At 39.3% G+C, this 14,301-nt stretch overlaps 1 protein-coding gene across 2 annotated transcripts in view; it reads left to right on the plus strand.

Annotated features, from left to right (window-relative positions):
* Positions 1 to 14,301, plus strand: part of LOC117405651 (formin-like) — a 137,430-nt gene that overhangs the window by 110,788 nt on the left and 12,341 nt on the right. For both annotated transcript variants that reach the window (XM_058991378.1, XM_058991377.1), the window contains 2 exons: positions 7,656 to 7,707; positions 13,488 to 13,637. In XM_058991378.1, the coding sequence (XP_058847361.1) occupies positions 7,656 to 7,707; positions 13,488 to 13,637 (202 nt within the window). The remainder of the gene's footprint in view (positions 1 to 7,655; positions 7,708 to 13,487; positions 13,638 to 14,301) is intronic.

A 14,301-nucleotide genomic window follows, 5' to 3' on the forward strand; every position in this document is an offset into this window, starting at 1 on the left:
TAGTTTAAAAGGAAGGCTAAATATATGTATTTTTTTAGCTCTGACCACAGATATGCAAACGTGTAGCTCTCCTAATCTGTGGCATGGAGCCTGTTTTCCTTTTAGTCATAAAAACCTTCTCCAAATCCTGTGTTTTCGTTGGCTGCAAGATATCAATTTAAACAAACATTAATTATTAAGTATGCTTTAAAACGAAAGCTAATTATAAATTATGGTTTAAAGCAAGATTATAAAGCAAAGTTGTTTACTGTCCTGTAATACACTGGCTTGCCAAAATAGCTTAGCACTAATATAAACTTAAAAAAAAAAAATGGCACAAAACTCATAGAGCTCAACCTTTTTCATTTAAACTACTTGCATTATATTTCAATAATCATTTTGCTTTCTGAGGCTTGGAATCAGTACATTTTGGAAACCTTCAGTTGGTTTCTCTTGCATATATCATACAAAGGTTCTCTATTGGATTCATGTCTGGAATTTAGAATTCATTGTCATTTTCATCCTTCCCTGAACTCTGTTAAATACAATGTCGAGTTAAAGACAAAGTTGTGCTCTGTTTAACCATGTGTTGTTTCAGCACTATAAGTTCTGTTTCTGCCATGTTTATTTTCAATGTTAACATTATGGCCACTTTTTTTCAAGCAAAGCACTCTTCATGAGGGGACTGCAGAACATGTATATCTCAGGGTCCTGTACCTTCCAATGTAACGGCCCTATAGAAATGTATTTGTTCCCCACAACTGAACGGTAACATGGCTGTTTTGTCAGAAAGGTATGTTCTGAATTAGATCCTTTCTGGCTGGATGGGGCTCTTCAGTGTACCCCCCTATTTAATTGGAAACCATATTCATGTAAATTTAGAGAACACATTTTAGCATGCAAATATATGATGCTGTAAGAGAGGAAAAAAGAATTATCCCGGGTTTAAAAGGCATGTCGTATGCAGACAGGCTAAAAGAATTGAATCTATTCAGTCTTGAACAAAGAAGACTACGCGGCAATCTGATTCAAACATTCAAAATCCTAAAAGGTATTGACAATGTCGACCCTGGGGACTTTTTTGACCTGAAAAAAGAAACAAGGACCAGGGGTCACAAATGGAGATTAGATAAAGGGGCATTCAGAACAGAAAATAGGAGGCACTTTTTTACACAGAGAATTGTGAGGGTCTGGAACCAACTCCCCAGTAATGTTGTTGAAGCTGACACCCTGGGATCCTTCAAGAAGCTGCTTGATGAGATTCTGGGATCAATAAGCTACTAACAACCAAACGAGCAAGATGGGCTGAATGGCCTCCTCTCGTTTGTAAACTTTCTTATGTTCTTATGTTCTTATGTTCTTTAAAGGGGGGCAGTGATAATGTTAATAAAGCTAATAAGGATGAATTTTAAAGCTTTGGTTAGCACTTTTTTAATCCTCATTGCTTTGTAATTATCTGCCTGTCTGTCCGTAGTGGAGGTGCAGGAGAAGAAAGAAAGAACCATTCAAAAATTTAAAAAAATTCCCTAATTCATCTTTTGTATAGAAAATATACTGGAAACGCTGTATATACTGTATTGTGTATTATTTTACAATATTGTGTAATAAAGTAAAGCTTAAAATATTCCCACAATAGCGTAGCCATGCCTCCACTCTTTGGTTAATAGCAATACTGTATTAGTGTTCGATTGATCCTGCGAATCCTTTGGAAAAAGGAAGATGATGGTACTTTCATACACAAGGTACATACTGTACACACATTCTGTCTTTAAGAAACCATTAAGAAACTTGCAGCTATATAATAATTCAGTATAATGTAACTAGTCTCTAAGTTGCTTTGGATAAAGGCATCTGCTAAAATAAACAAATAATAATAATAGCTGCCAAATGGTACTATTCCCATTTGCGCAAGATTGTTTTCTCACTAACTGCATATTTAAAGTGCAGCACTGTTTTGTAGACCAACAGAAGCACTTTAATCTTTCAAACAGTTTATGACAGATCAACCATTTTCATGACTCAAGGATAGCTACATTTAAAAAGATGAAAGGGTGAATTACACAAACTGCTTGTTTTAGCCAAGACATATTGGAAAACAACAACGATGCAAATGAGGTGTCTTGGTACAAGATTGCATCCATGTGTTTCCAGCAAAGGCAATGTAGGAACAAGAACGACAGATAAAGCCCATAATAAGAAAAAACAATATGGTAACTGCAGCTTTTTAGAGCCCTTCCTACATAACTAGAATTGAAGGGCCAGTTCTGAGTTTGCTGCACTGATGCATCAGATTCTTAATAATCAACATAGGCAACTTTCCATAGTGTTATACAGCAGATTATTGTTAAATTAAACTGTATAAATCAACACAGTTCCTTGTCAAACTGCAGCTGTGCTACTTTCATAATGCAGTCATTTCTATATTCTATAGTTAAGCATTACCCGTGAGCTTGTATGAATTGAAAATTCCACTACTGCAACTACTAATGTCTCATAAACCTTTTCAGTGTGCAACTTCGGGGTTATTGGTTGATAGATAATAAAAACCCTTTGAGATATCGGATTAATACTTGGTACGCAACTGTATTCTCTAAACATCTTACCGGTGGATATTGTGCAAGAAAAAAAAAAACTTTTAATGCCAGTTATTTTACAAAGCTACCGCCACTGTTCACAGATAAATAATCACCACTTCCAGTTTTCAAACCTCTGAAAACTGTTTCCCTCGGTCGTGGCTTTCTATTGCATTCTTTATGCTTTATGAATGACCTCTATTGCTTTTTTTTAATATGAAAGAACACAAGAAAGAAACAGATGTGTACCAAAAAATCAGCAATAAATCTAATCCCACAAATTCTTTACCGTGAACTCTACGACAGAAGCTGTCAAATATGTGTTTTCATTTTAGTATTTAAATGTTGTGGCGCCGAGCACCATATGCCAGAATAAAGCCAGTGTGTACCAATAAAAGAGAACATGAGGGCCTATGAAACGCCAGTGGTTATTAGCGGTGTGCCAAGTGTGTGTAAATCTAATTGAGAATTCATCTCATCAGGTATTCCACTGTCCTGCTGTGAGCCCACTGCCCTGGCCCTGCAGAGGTACATTAGTGTAGGGGAGCCACATATTTATAAGGGGAGCCATGCACTGCAATACAGAACAACTTCAAACCTCCATCTCAGGAATCACCTGCTAGAGGCTTTCAACAGCAGTGAAACCTCCACACTGCAGGGTTGTGTGAAAACAATCTCAGACAAACAAGAGTGGAATCAGCCTGATTAATCTCTCCCATCATGGCCTGGGGAAGTGGGGGGAGCCTGTAGGCGAAGCTGTGTGAGCTGAAGCCTGTGCAACACTCATATGCTACCCCACAGTCAGCCTTGAGGAGTGTAACAGGGCGGAGGCCCTACGCAAACCGGCAACCCCTTGCACCGCAAGTGAGCGTCTTAACCAGAATGTAAAAGAGCCGGGCTCCAGGGGCTCCCGAGTGGCGCATCCGGTAAAGATGCTCCGCGTGGAGTGCAGAATGCGCTCTATAGCCTGGACGTCGCGAGTTCGAGTCCAGGCTATTCCACAGCTGACCGTGGACGGGAGCTCCCAGGGGGCGGCGCACAATTGGCCGAGCGTCGCCCGGGGGGAGGGAGGGTTAGGTCGGCCAGGGTGTCCTCGGCTCACCGTGCACCAGCGACCCCAGTAGCCTGCGGGCTTGCCTGTAAGCTGCCCGAGAGCTGCGTTGTCCTCCGACGCTGTAGCTCTTGGGTGGCTGCACGGTGAGTCTGCATTGTGAAAAAAAGCGGTCGGCTGAGGCACATGCTTCGGAGGATAGCATGTGTTCGTCTTCGCCCTCCCGAGTCAGCGCAGGGGTGGTAGCGGTGAGCTGAGCTTCAAATAATAATTGGCCATTCCAAATTGGGATAAAATAAAAAAAATAAGAAAATGATTGGCAACGACTAAATTTATTAAAAAAAAAAAAAAGAGCCGGGCTCCTTTGGATTTGTGGTTTTTGAGCTTTTAACCTCATCTCACCGACAGGGGAGAGGACAGAATCCGTGAAGGCAGTGTATCACACAACACCGCCTGTTACAGGAGTCTTTTCAGAAATAATGGGAAACAAATATGTGAACACACACAATAAGATATTAAACAGGTATAAAATGAAACAGGAAAATGTAGATAAAGCAGCCCTTTAAATAAAAAGCAGTTTTTTAATTTTTTTATTTTAAGAAACTTTGTGTATCAGTACATCTACCTGGGTTTGTGCTTTTCAGTAAGTGATTGCTGTCGTCCTGGCAGTTTCGCCACTCTGCTGTTTTTGACAGAGAGAACATGTGGTTTCGTTTAGGGTGTGTTTTGGATCATTCCTTTGAATGCATCACCCCTGTCCGTAAAGAGCTGCTGCCAGTTACATGCTTCATTCTTTTAAAAGACATTTCTGTTACTAACTTTGACTGTTGTTTTAACCACCGTTCCTGATGAACAAATTGCTCAGCCGCTTTTCATCTTTAACAGTTTATGGATCGTTTTGTAATGCTTTAAGTTATTTAGAAATCTGTCTGTACATCTACCGCACAAAAACAAACAGTATATTTTTTTGCCCAGTTCCGAATCAGCACTTACTTTATTATTACTATTACTGGAGTACTGCTAATAAATATTATTACCAAATGAAAAAATATAGAACTAAAAACAGCACCGATGAACGTATTTAGAAATACAAAAAATGTTTATTCCCATTAAAAATAATTTTTTGAGGGATGTTCAGTCTGTGGTTTTTGGTCTGCTCCTCCTCTGTGGGGGGCTGAACAGATTCAGCATTGTGTGGATGCTGTGCAGTCACACTGTGGTTTATTGCTGAAGCTGGACACTCGCGATGAACTTTTCCTTGCGGTTTGTTTCAGACTAGAGGAGGGGAGGGAGCTCATTGGGACAGATTCGTTAAGCTTTCGCTCCACTGTCTGCACAATTTATATTACTAAAAGTGAAACAAAACAGTGCAAAAACTAATATAAAAATGTAACTGAATTCAGCTCAGATAAGTTTTCTTTCAGATGCTTGTCAGTTTTGCTTAGCATCATTTTGCTGCTTTGATTCGGGGAGTTTTGCCAAAACTAGAAATAAACCTGACGAACGATAAGGACTTTTCAAGTTTTGCTAAAAAATAATTCAATATGATTTACTAGGAAAAAGATCTTGACAATATGTAAAAATGTTATATAGTCTAAGATGGAAATACATGCTGTTCTCATTAAGCAGCTAAAGAACAAGATAAAAGAAATACCAAATGATTTTACCTCTTTTACTTTTACCCAGCGGCACATATTTCTATCAACAAGCTCAGATACATTATTTTGGAAACCTAAAGGTAGCCAATGAGGAAAGATTATTACTTTTTAAAGAGTAAATGTCTTTAGTGGAATTTTCCCAATAACCGCTGAATTAAAATTGTCTTTGGTTAGGTTTTATCTTGAACAGTAAGTGCAATTCGCCCTTGTAAAGTGGCAGTGTTTTAATGCCCTGATTTATCACCGTTCTCAGCATGCAGATCTCATAACTTTCTAGTTAGCCACTACTGGTTTCATGTTTAGAAAAAACCCCTTTCACACACCCCCATGAACTGCTACTCCTCAGAGCCCTCATGACACCTAAACTTCCTAATTCAGATCTGGGATACCTTAGGCGCCAGTAAAGTTAAAGCATGAAAAACCGAATTGGTCACGGCCCTTCTCTCACAGCTTACCTCCCATTAAAGCGTTCCTCCTGACCCTACCACCAGCACACACATGTAGTACTGCTGTCCCAGAGAGAAAACTGTTGACAACAGTTCAGTCTGGCTTTCGAAAAGATTTACAAAAAACTTAGGGAACCCCAGCCCCCCTAAATCTTTGGTTCAGAAAGGTCCCCCATCGTTGTAAATGGGATGAATCTGGAAAAATGTAATAAATCTAAGATCACAGGCTGTTTCTGGTCTTGGATACATTCTTGCACCTCGTATGCATGAGGAGCGCACATCTGCGTTCCATTTGGTCCATTTACGTGGAAGGAGCCCGCTGTAGCTTTTCTTTGTTAGTTTAGCTACTTTGCCTGCATCTTGTGAGGGGATCCATGATTTGAACCCAAGCCGCTTACCTGAATGCCATGACAATATCCGTCCGTCTGCCGTCTGGGAATATTTTAAAAGCACTCGCAAAAATGAATTACTTCAGAATACTCACAGTGTGAAAAACAACAGAGAATATCAACAACAATTGCTTATTTCAGTTGAACCCACTTGTATTAATGTTCAGCAGCTACAGCAGTAATAGAAACACTCAGACAGGCCCTCATACAGGTTCCCCGGTACAAGGTGAATCCCCACTAGAAGAAGATTCAGTAGTAGGTGTTGATGTTGTGATTTAAAAAAAAAATGTGCAAAGACAATATAGCAGGATCATGCTCTTGAGGCTGGCATTGCTGGAGGTTAAAATATAAAAGATTTAGTGGCTGCAAGGGATATTCACACACATTCGAACAGACAAGTAAAAACAGTGTGATCATGAACATGAGAGTGACAGACTACATTTTCAGAAAGCTGATCAAAGGAATCGAATGGCTGTGAATATATAGAGAGTTGTTTCACCACGTTGGTTCCAGATGTGAAGAGTCAGTTCTGTCTGTAAAGGTAGAAACAGATGATTTGTATCAGCTGGGAAGCTGGATTGCAAGCCAAGGTGCTGCCGAGATTGTGCCCAAATCCTGGGAGAGTGTCTGTATTAGAGGGGTAGTATTAAAATGGGAGGCAGGCCGAGGAAGGGAAGAACACAAGATGAAGAACAGGATTGGCAAGATGCCACTTGCATGTGTAGCCAGAATACTTCAGATATGTGCCGAACAAGAGCCTCTGATGGGTTGGGCCTTGAGAAGTGTGCCATACTGATGCCTAATTTGCGAAGTTACTTACTTAAGAAATCTTCCACATTTACTATGCATGGTATGATATACTACATACTTGTGATTGTACTGACACCATTATAATGTATTTACTGGGACATAAATGTTATGATACAATGGTAAGCATTGTCCTCCTATTCATTTCATTGGACTTGGTGATGTCACAGCCGCAGCGATATCTCTGGACATCGCCATGGTTCTCTTAATCCTATTTTTTATTAGTTGTTTTTATTTTCAAATGACCTCGAAACCATTGTATAATCGTATGGCACTCCAGGATGAGTGTCGTTGTGAGATACTGCCACTTCTCAGGTTACATGAAGACATTTGGGTTCACCTTGTGCCTTACAACATACCTGAGGCGTACAACAACACACACCTTGTCATGTTATATTGCTTAACTGACATGTTTCATTCTGTTAGAGGTGGGTGTTAATATCTAAATAGGACACTAATTAGGTAAGATCCTCACTCTGAAGGAGCTGGAGAAATCCTAACTGGGACTAGACGGTTCCAACTGAAACCATTTTGGTCTCTGTCTGATTTCAAATCGATTCCAGCTCTGTCTCAGTGACAGATACTGTGCAGTAAATTAGCTGTTTAAATAAGCTGTTTGGTTTCTGCTCATTTCTAAGTTTAAATAACTGACAATTATGCATTTCCGATTTCTTAACAGGAACAAAATTAATTCAATTGGGTCATGTGTTTTACCTGTCGGCTGTACAAATGTGTGTTCTCTTTCATTTCAGCACACCAAGAACATTGTGCCGAAGAGGATAATTTGAAAACTGCTCTAGGAAGGTATTTTTCCATTTACAATTCCTATTTATAAACTATCTCATTCAAACAAACCCCACCATGATCCAAATTCTAGTTCAATAGATCAGGACAAACCATATTCATACTGTATGTGACTTACAAAAATGAACAATTGGCTCAAACCTGTTTGGTTTGAGAGTCCACCACCTGACCTGCTGGATGAGGCAGCAAATCAGAAGCAATAGAAGGAGAAGTTGCCAGTCCATTTACAGACGTGCTCAAATTTGTTGGTACCCCTGTTAACAGGTACTTTGGCCCACTCTTCCTGAGAAAACTGCTCCAGCTGTCTCAGGTTTGATGGGTGCCTTCTCCAGACTGCAAGTTTCAGCTCTTTCCATAGATGTTCAATAGGAGTCAGATCAGGACTCATAGAAGGCCACTTCAGAATAGTCCAATGTTTTTGTTCTTATCCATTCTTGGGTGCTTTTAGCTGTGTGTTTTGGGTCATTATCCTGTTGGAGGACCCATGACCTGCGACTGAGACAGAGCTTTCTGACACTGGGCAGTACGTTTCGCTCCAGAATGCCTTGATAGTCTTGAGATGTCATTGTGCCCTGCACAGATTCAAGGCACCCTGTGCCAGGCGCAGCAAAGCAGCCCCAAAACATAACCGAGCCTCCTCCATGTTTCACTGTAGGTATGGTGTTCTTTTCTTTGAAAGCTTGAACATAGAGCTGATGTGACTTGCCAAAAAGCTCCAGTTTTGACTCATCTGTCCAAAGGACATTCTCCCAGGAGGATTGTGGCTTGTCAATATGCATTTTAGCAAATTCCAGTCTGGCTTTTTTATGTTTTTCTTTCAAAAGTGGAGTCCTCCTGGGTCTTCTTCCATGGAGCCCACTTTCGCTCAAAAAGCGACGGATGGTGTGATCAGAAACTGACGTACCTTCACCTTGGAGTTCAGCTTGTATCTCTTTGGCAGTTATCCTTGGTTCTTTTTCTACCATTCGCACTATCCTTCTTTTCAATCTGGGGTCGATTTTCCTCTTGCGGCCGCGCCCAGGGAGGTTGGCTACAGTTCCATGGACCTTAAACTTCTTAATAATATTTGCAACTGTTGTCACAGGAACATCAAGCTGCTTGGAGATGGTCTTGTAGCCTTTACCTTTACCATGCTTGTCTATTATTTTCTTTCTGATCTCCTCAGACAACTCTCTCCTTTGCTTTCTCTGGTCCATGTTCAGTGTGGTGCACACAATGATACCAAACAGCACAGTGACTACTTTTCTCCATTTAAATAGGCTGAATGACTGATTACAAGATTGGAGACATGTGTGATACTAATTAAAGAAACTAATTAGTTTGAAATATCACTATAATCCAATTATTTATTATCTTTTCTAAGGGGTACCAACAAATGTGTCCAGGCCATTTTAGAATATCTTTGTAGAATAAGCAATAATTCATCTCTTTTCACAGCTTCTTTGCTTTATTCTATGACATACCAAAGGCATGCAAGTATACATGATAAAATAGCTTTTAATTTCATCACTTTTCAGGAGGAATAAAGCATTATTTCAATGAGCTGTAAGGGTACCAACAAATTTGAGCACGTCTGTATATTGCTCTGATAAGCCAGATTGGATGAGGTGATGTGTGCAGGGGACAGCCCTTCCTCCCAAGCCTAAGCTTTTATAAAACGGGACAAGTTGCTTTTAAAGCAGTGCTTATTTTGTGTAGGATAAAGACAGTTGTATTTATGGTAGATCACATACCTTACTGGCAAAGTTCCCATTGGCAGTGTACAGTGCATCATGATTCTTATTTCCCACATGTTTGCTCATATAAATATCTAATGTTTTCTTTAGCGCTACATCGGACAGTTAAAAAAAAAAGGTAGCCAACCATAATTGATGGCTGTAGTAATTCAGCATACGCAGCAGAGATAAGAGCCATTCGGCACCACATCAGATAAGTAATGCTTGTAATTTGTGAACCTGCCTGTAGTAATTAGCACTTACTGATAAGGACCCTCTGAAATGAAGCTTGAAGGAAAAATCCTGCAGAGTATTTGAACTGAACACCCAGACCAATGCAAGCCAGAAAGTTATTTACAAATCCACAGGTCTTCGGTTAAACCTCGGGACAGCACTGATTTATGGCTGTTGTCCGAGGCAGATTGTGATTGGAACTGGGCCTGGAATTTTAAAAGCAGATGCCTTTAATATATTACCAGTACCTTTTCTTCTGCAATTGTATTTATTCCATCGTCAGTGTGTCTGTGTAGGTGGTGCTGGAAAAAGCACTCAAATTATTTGTGTAAGACTGGCATGGAAAATGCATTGGTTATAGAATAATAAACATTGTCACACTGGTCCTGTCGTATGTAAATACAGCAACCCTAGAAAATATGTTGTGGAGGATGCAAGAGATACAAGAGATATGCATAAACAATTAGCACGCTGTTGAATGTAATCACTCATGCAGTAGTTCCTCTTACTCATATCCTCTGCATGTATACATTCTAAATGGGCCTCACAGTACAGTACAGAGCCATTCACAAATACCAGAACAGAGTCTGCTTTCTAGCACTTTCACTACAGGGAGGTATACTGCAGGCAGCAACAGAGTTTAAGTGTGTTTGGGTACTGGCTAAGCCTCATGGAGCCAAGTCTAGAGCATATATACATTGGTAAGAACATGAGATGTTTTTCAATAATCGCTTCTTCTTTTCCATAAGTACAATAATGACAATGCTGTTGAAGCTGTGAGCAAATCAATCAGAGTTCTTTATTGTACTGTATACATTGGCAACTTACTGAATTGTAAACAGTTCTTACTTCTTTATTAACAGATAAAAGTGATTCACCAGGCAAAGCATTGCACATGCCCTGATTCCAAATGATCACCCTTTGTGTCAACGCATAAATGAGTGCCATCATATAGCAGTGTGAGTGCACAACGACTAGCCTCTTTTATTAGAAATACTAAAATAAACAAAAATTCAATGACAAAAGTATTTTTCAATGTCTTCAGATTTTTTCCTGTAGCTTTCGGTAAACCCAAGAGGCATGATACACATTCAAACTGCTCACATCTGAAGTAGCACACTTGCTCCTGAGGAAATAATGTTTTTGAATGGCTGCTTTTATTAGACAATATAGGTAGAACCATTATATTATATTGTCGCTTCATGCCTTTTCCTAAGAAAAAACACATTCTAATTGCCGTAGCTGCACTTTTGTAACAAGCCCTATAGATCTATATTTTCCATGCCTACCTGAACCAGTGCTTTGACTCTCATGCAATTCTAATTTGTTAATTTTATGTTTCTCTTTTTTCTGAGGTTTCCTTATACATCCACATTTTATGGCTCATTAAGTGTTGCCCCCACATGATATGCAGGTGTACATTAGTTATGCAGCAAATGAGCTGTGGGTTATTGAGGACATAAATTTCAATTGTCAGGGTTTTTACTGTTATTGGTTTAAAGACGCTTTGTAGCTTTCATGTCTTACATGAAAAATGTTAGGTCACATCTTGAAACAGTGACACACAACTTTACGCTGCTTTTGAAAGGTAAAAAATGCAGCACTTACAAAAGGTCTTATTTAAAATAATTGAAAGTGTGTCTAAAGAAATACTTATCATTGAATAGGAGGACTGTAGGGTAAGAGAGACCATATTTCACAAGTGTCCTACATCATCCAAGCTTTAAAAACTATCAATACTGGACAACACCTAGAAATAGTTACTCCATCCCATAAAACAATATATATATAAGCTTTTTGATTTTGACATTAAAAACAGCCATTTTCACAGACCCACTAATCATCTTTTGTCCAAGGATATTCTTTAGATCGGTCACAGTGTTTTCTTCCTATAGCCATCCTCTCTGTGTATTTAAAGTGACAGTCGACCTCAGAAACTGGTAGTCGACTAATCGCACATCATGTGACGTCATCAGTGTCGTCAGACAGTGTTACGTGTGGCTGGGTTGACAGGGACGGAATCTGCCAGACACAAGATGAAGGCAGCGCCATTTTACTTTCAACGTCTTCTTTGACCACACCTTCATAATGCACTTTCTCTGAGTTCTAGTAGTGAACAAGCAGTGCCAGTATTTTAATGGTATTCAGCCTGTTACTGTACATACAAATCCACACTGTAATGCCTGTCACATGTTGATGGGGGCAGATTATTGAGGAACACGCTTTAATATTTCCAATGATTTGTTTTGTAGCATGACCTCAGTCATACAAAATCTGGTACAAAATACACAATCTATCACATAGGGACTAGTAGAGCTTCCACTTTGAAAAAACAAATTTCAAACAAGACCCCAGATATTGAAGTTGAATGTGCATGACAGAAAACAGAACATAAAGTCTGATCATCCATTAATTCCAATCTGAGAGACATCAGCACACAAATCCGTGTACCATCTATTTATCAATCTGTTTATCTGTTTATCAGCTGTCGCCAAAGCAAATACAGTATACTGAATTTATATATGAGGAAACTTCACTAGATGCACTGGCGCTTACTTCTGTAAAAACGCTAATCTCCCCAGAGTTATATAAAAATATAAACAATATTCCAAAAGAACCAATCAGAATAATTCCAAACATCATCATTATTTATCTACCTTTTTACCACATTTTTTAACATAATCTTCTTTGTGTAATTTGAAAAATAACATTACAATGCATACTGATGGGCACCTGTAAATATCACCAATTTCAATGTCTATATACTGTGTGTAGTTAAACCTGGAACTTTCTTTTTTTTTAAATGTGTAGGTGAGGCATGTAGTAACATACAGTATATCACTGAATTTGTGTTACTTAATTACAGTCAGTTTGAATGACAAATAATTACATAGTTTACTTTTTGCTCACTTAAAATTGACAAAGACTGCAGACAACCCCCTTGTAGGATTAATGATCACGGTAATTAAATGTTAAAAAATGATGCATGAGTACTATAGGTTAGTAGATAGTCATTTTTATTAAGCTGAAGTAGGGCTGTTTGTTTCAGTATTTAATTCTATAGTTTAAATGTTTTAGCTCTGTTTGCTTGGGGTGGGTGTACTTTGATACAATATTTCTATAACTAGTTGACCACCATTAAATGTATACAATGTACTTCACTGTTTTGAGGTATTTCAGTAATTACTGTAGGATTGTGAATTGTTTTTAGATATGTCATTGCTTGAGTGTTGTTGCATTTAAAACCTGATGGGTTTTGAGAGATTGAGAGGCAATTTTGCTTTGATTAAATCTTTTATGTGGTTTTCCTTTGAAGGGCAGTAAATGGTGGTTCAATTCCTCTGGTATCAGCACCAGGACTGTGGTTCAAGGCAGTTTGCAGCACTGAGAATAAAAACAGACACATCTGATGATTGAAACTGTGGGTGAAGCTGAGACCACCAAACTCACTTTATTTGTAACCTAAAATGGATTGGGACCCATGTCTCCAGAGGTGAAAGCCTAGTGCACTCTCATTCAAAAAAATTTAAAAATCCCCAGTTCCCACACACACACCTGAAAGGAAACATGAATGTGCCGATAACTAAATGAAAGTACAAGAAAAGACGAGGAGGGCCGGACTGTGATTTCTGTCCGTGTGTGCTCCCGGGAAGCTCAGAGGTGTTTGAAGGTTAGTTTATGCTTGGCAGACTCTACTGGCTAGGCCTCTGAAGCCAGGGGGAAGTCACGGTAATTACAGCAGACCTGGCTACTGACTCACAAGCTGCCCCTCAGGGAAGCTGAGAGCTCCCCCAGCAGGTTTATGTGTTGACAGTTTTCTTTTCCCCACAGCTTTGAAGACACAGTGAGATATTTTGGTGTGAAGCCAAAGTCGGGGGACAAGGAGATCACTCCAAACGTTGTCTTTATGCTGTGGTTTGAGTTCTGTAATGACTTCAAGAACGTATGGAAGCGAGAGAACAAAAATATTTCCAAAGAAAGGTAAGGCAAGCATCATTTATTTTTAGTGCTTTTATTTCATGCTTTAAACTTTTTTCCTAAAAAGATAATCTCACATAATCCGATAAATTGCCCATGTTCAATAAGTTTCAATTACCTCCAAAAGAGCGCTTCCTTAATTTGAAACAGATTTCTTACCTCTTGTGCATTTTTATGCTGAACAAGCCTAAATGAGGCTATGTTAATGCTGCAGACAGTAAAGACAAATAAAAGTGACTGCTTCTACCAGTTATTAAAGTGCACTGGCATCAAAGGAAAGCCCCAAGACTCAGGCCACACTTAGCACAATGTCAAAGCCCCACACTGGATTTACGACACCACATCTGACCCCAGTGATCCTGCTGGGGACATGAAACTGTGTGACACCACATCGCACAACAGTCTCCTGGTTTTATTGGTGTGAGGAAGAAATTCCCCCAAATTGAGAGAGTTCCAAGAAGACTCCATAAAGCTGCTGAGATCTAAGGAGCTCATACTGAGGCACACACACACTGAAACACACATGCACACTGAGACACACACACTTACGCACTCACACACTGAAACACACACACACACTGAGACACATACACGTACACACAATTAGACACACATACACTCACAAACACACACAGATACACACATATATACAGTAGCACTGTATCTA

This window comes from Acipenser ruthenus, chromosome 18 (assembly GCF_902713425.1).
Source record: "Acipenser ruthenus chromosome 18, fAciRut3.2 maternal haplotype, whole genome shotgun sequence".
Lineage (NCBI taxonomy): Eukaryota > Metazoa > Chordata > Actinopteri > Acipenseriformes > Acipenseridae > Acipenser > Acipenser ruthenus.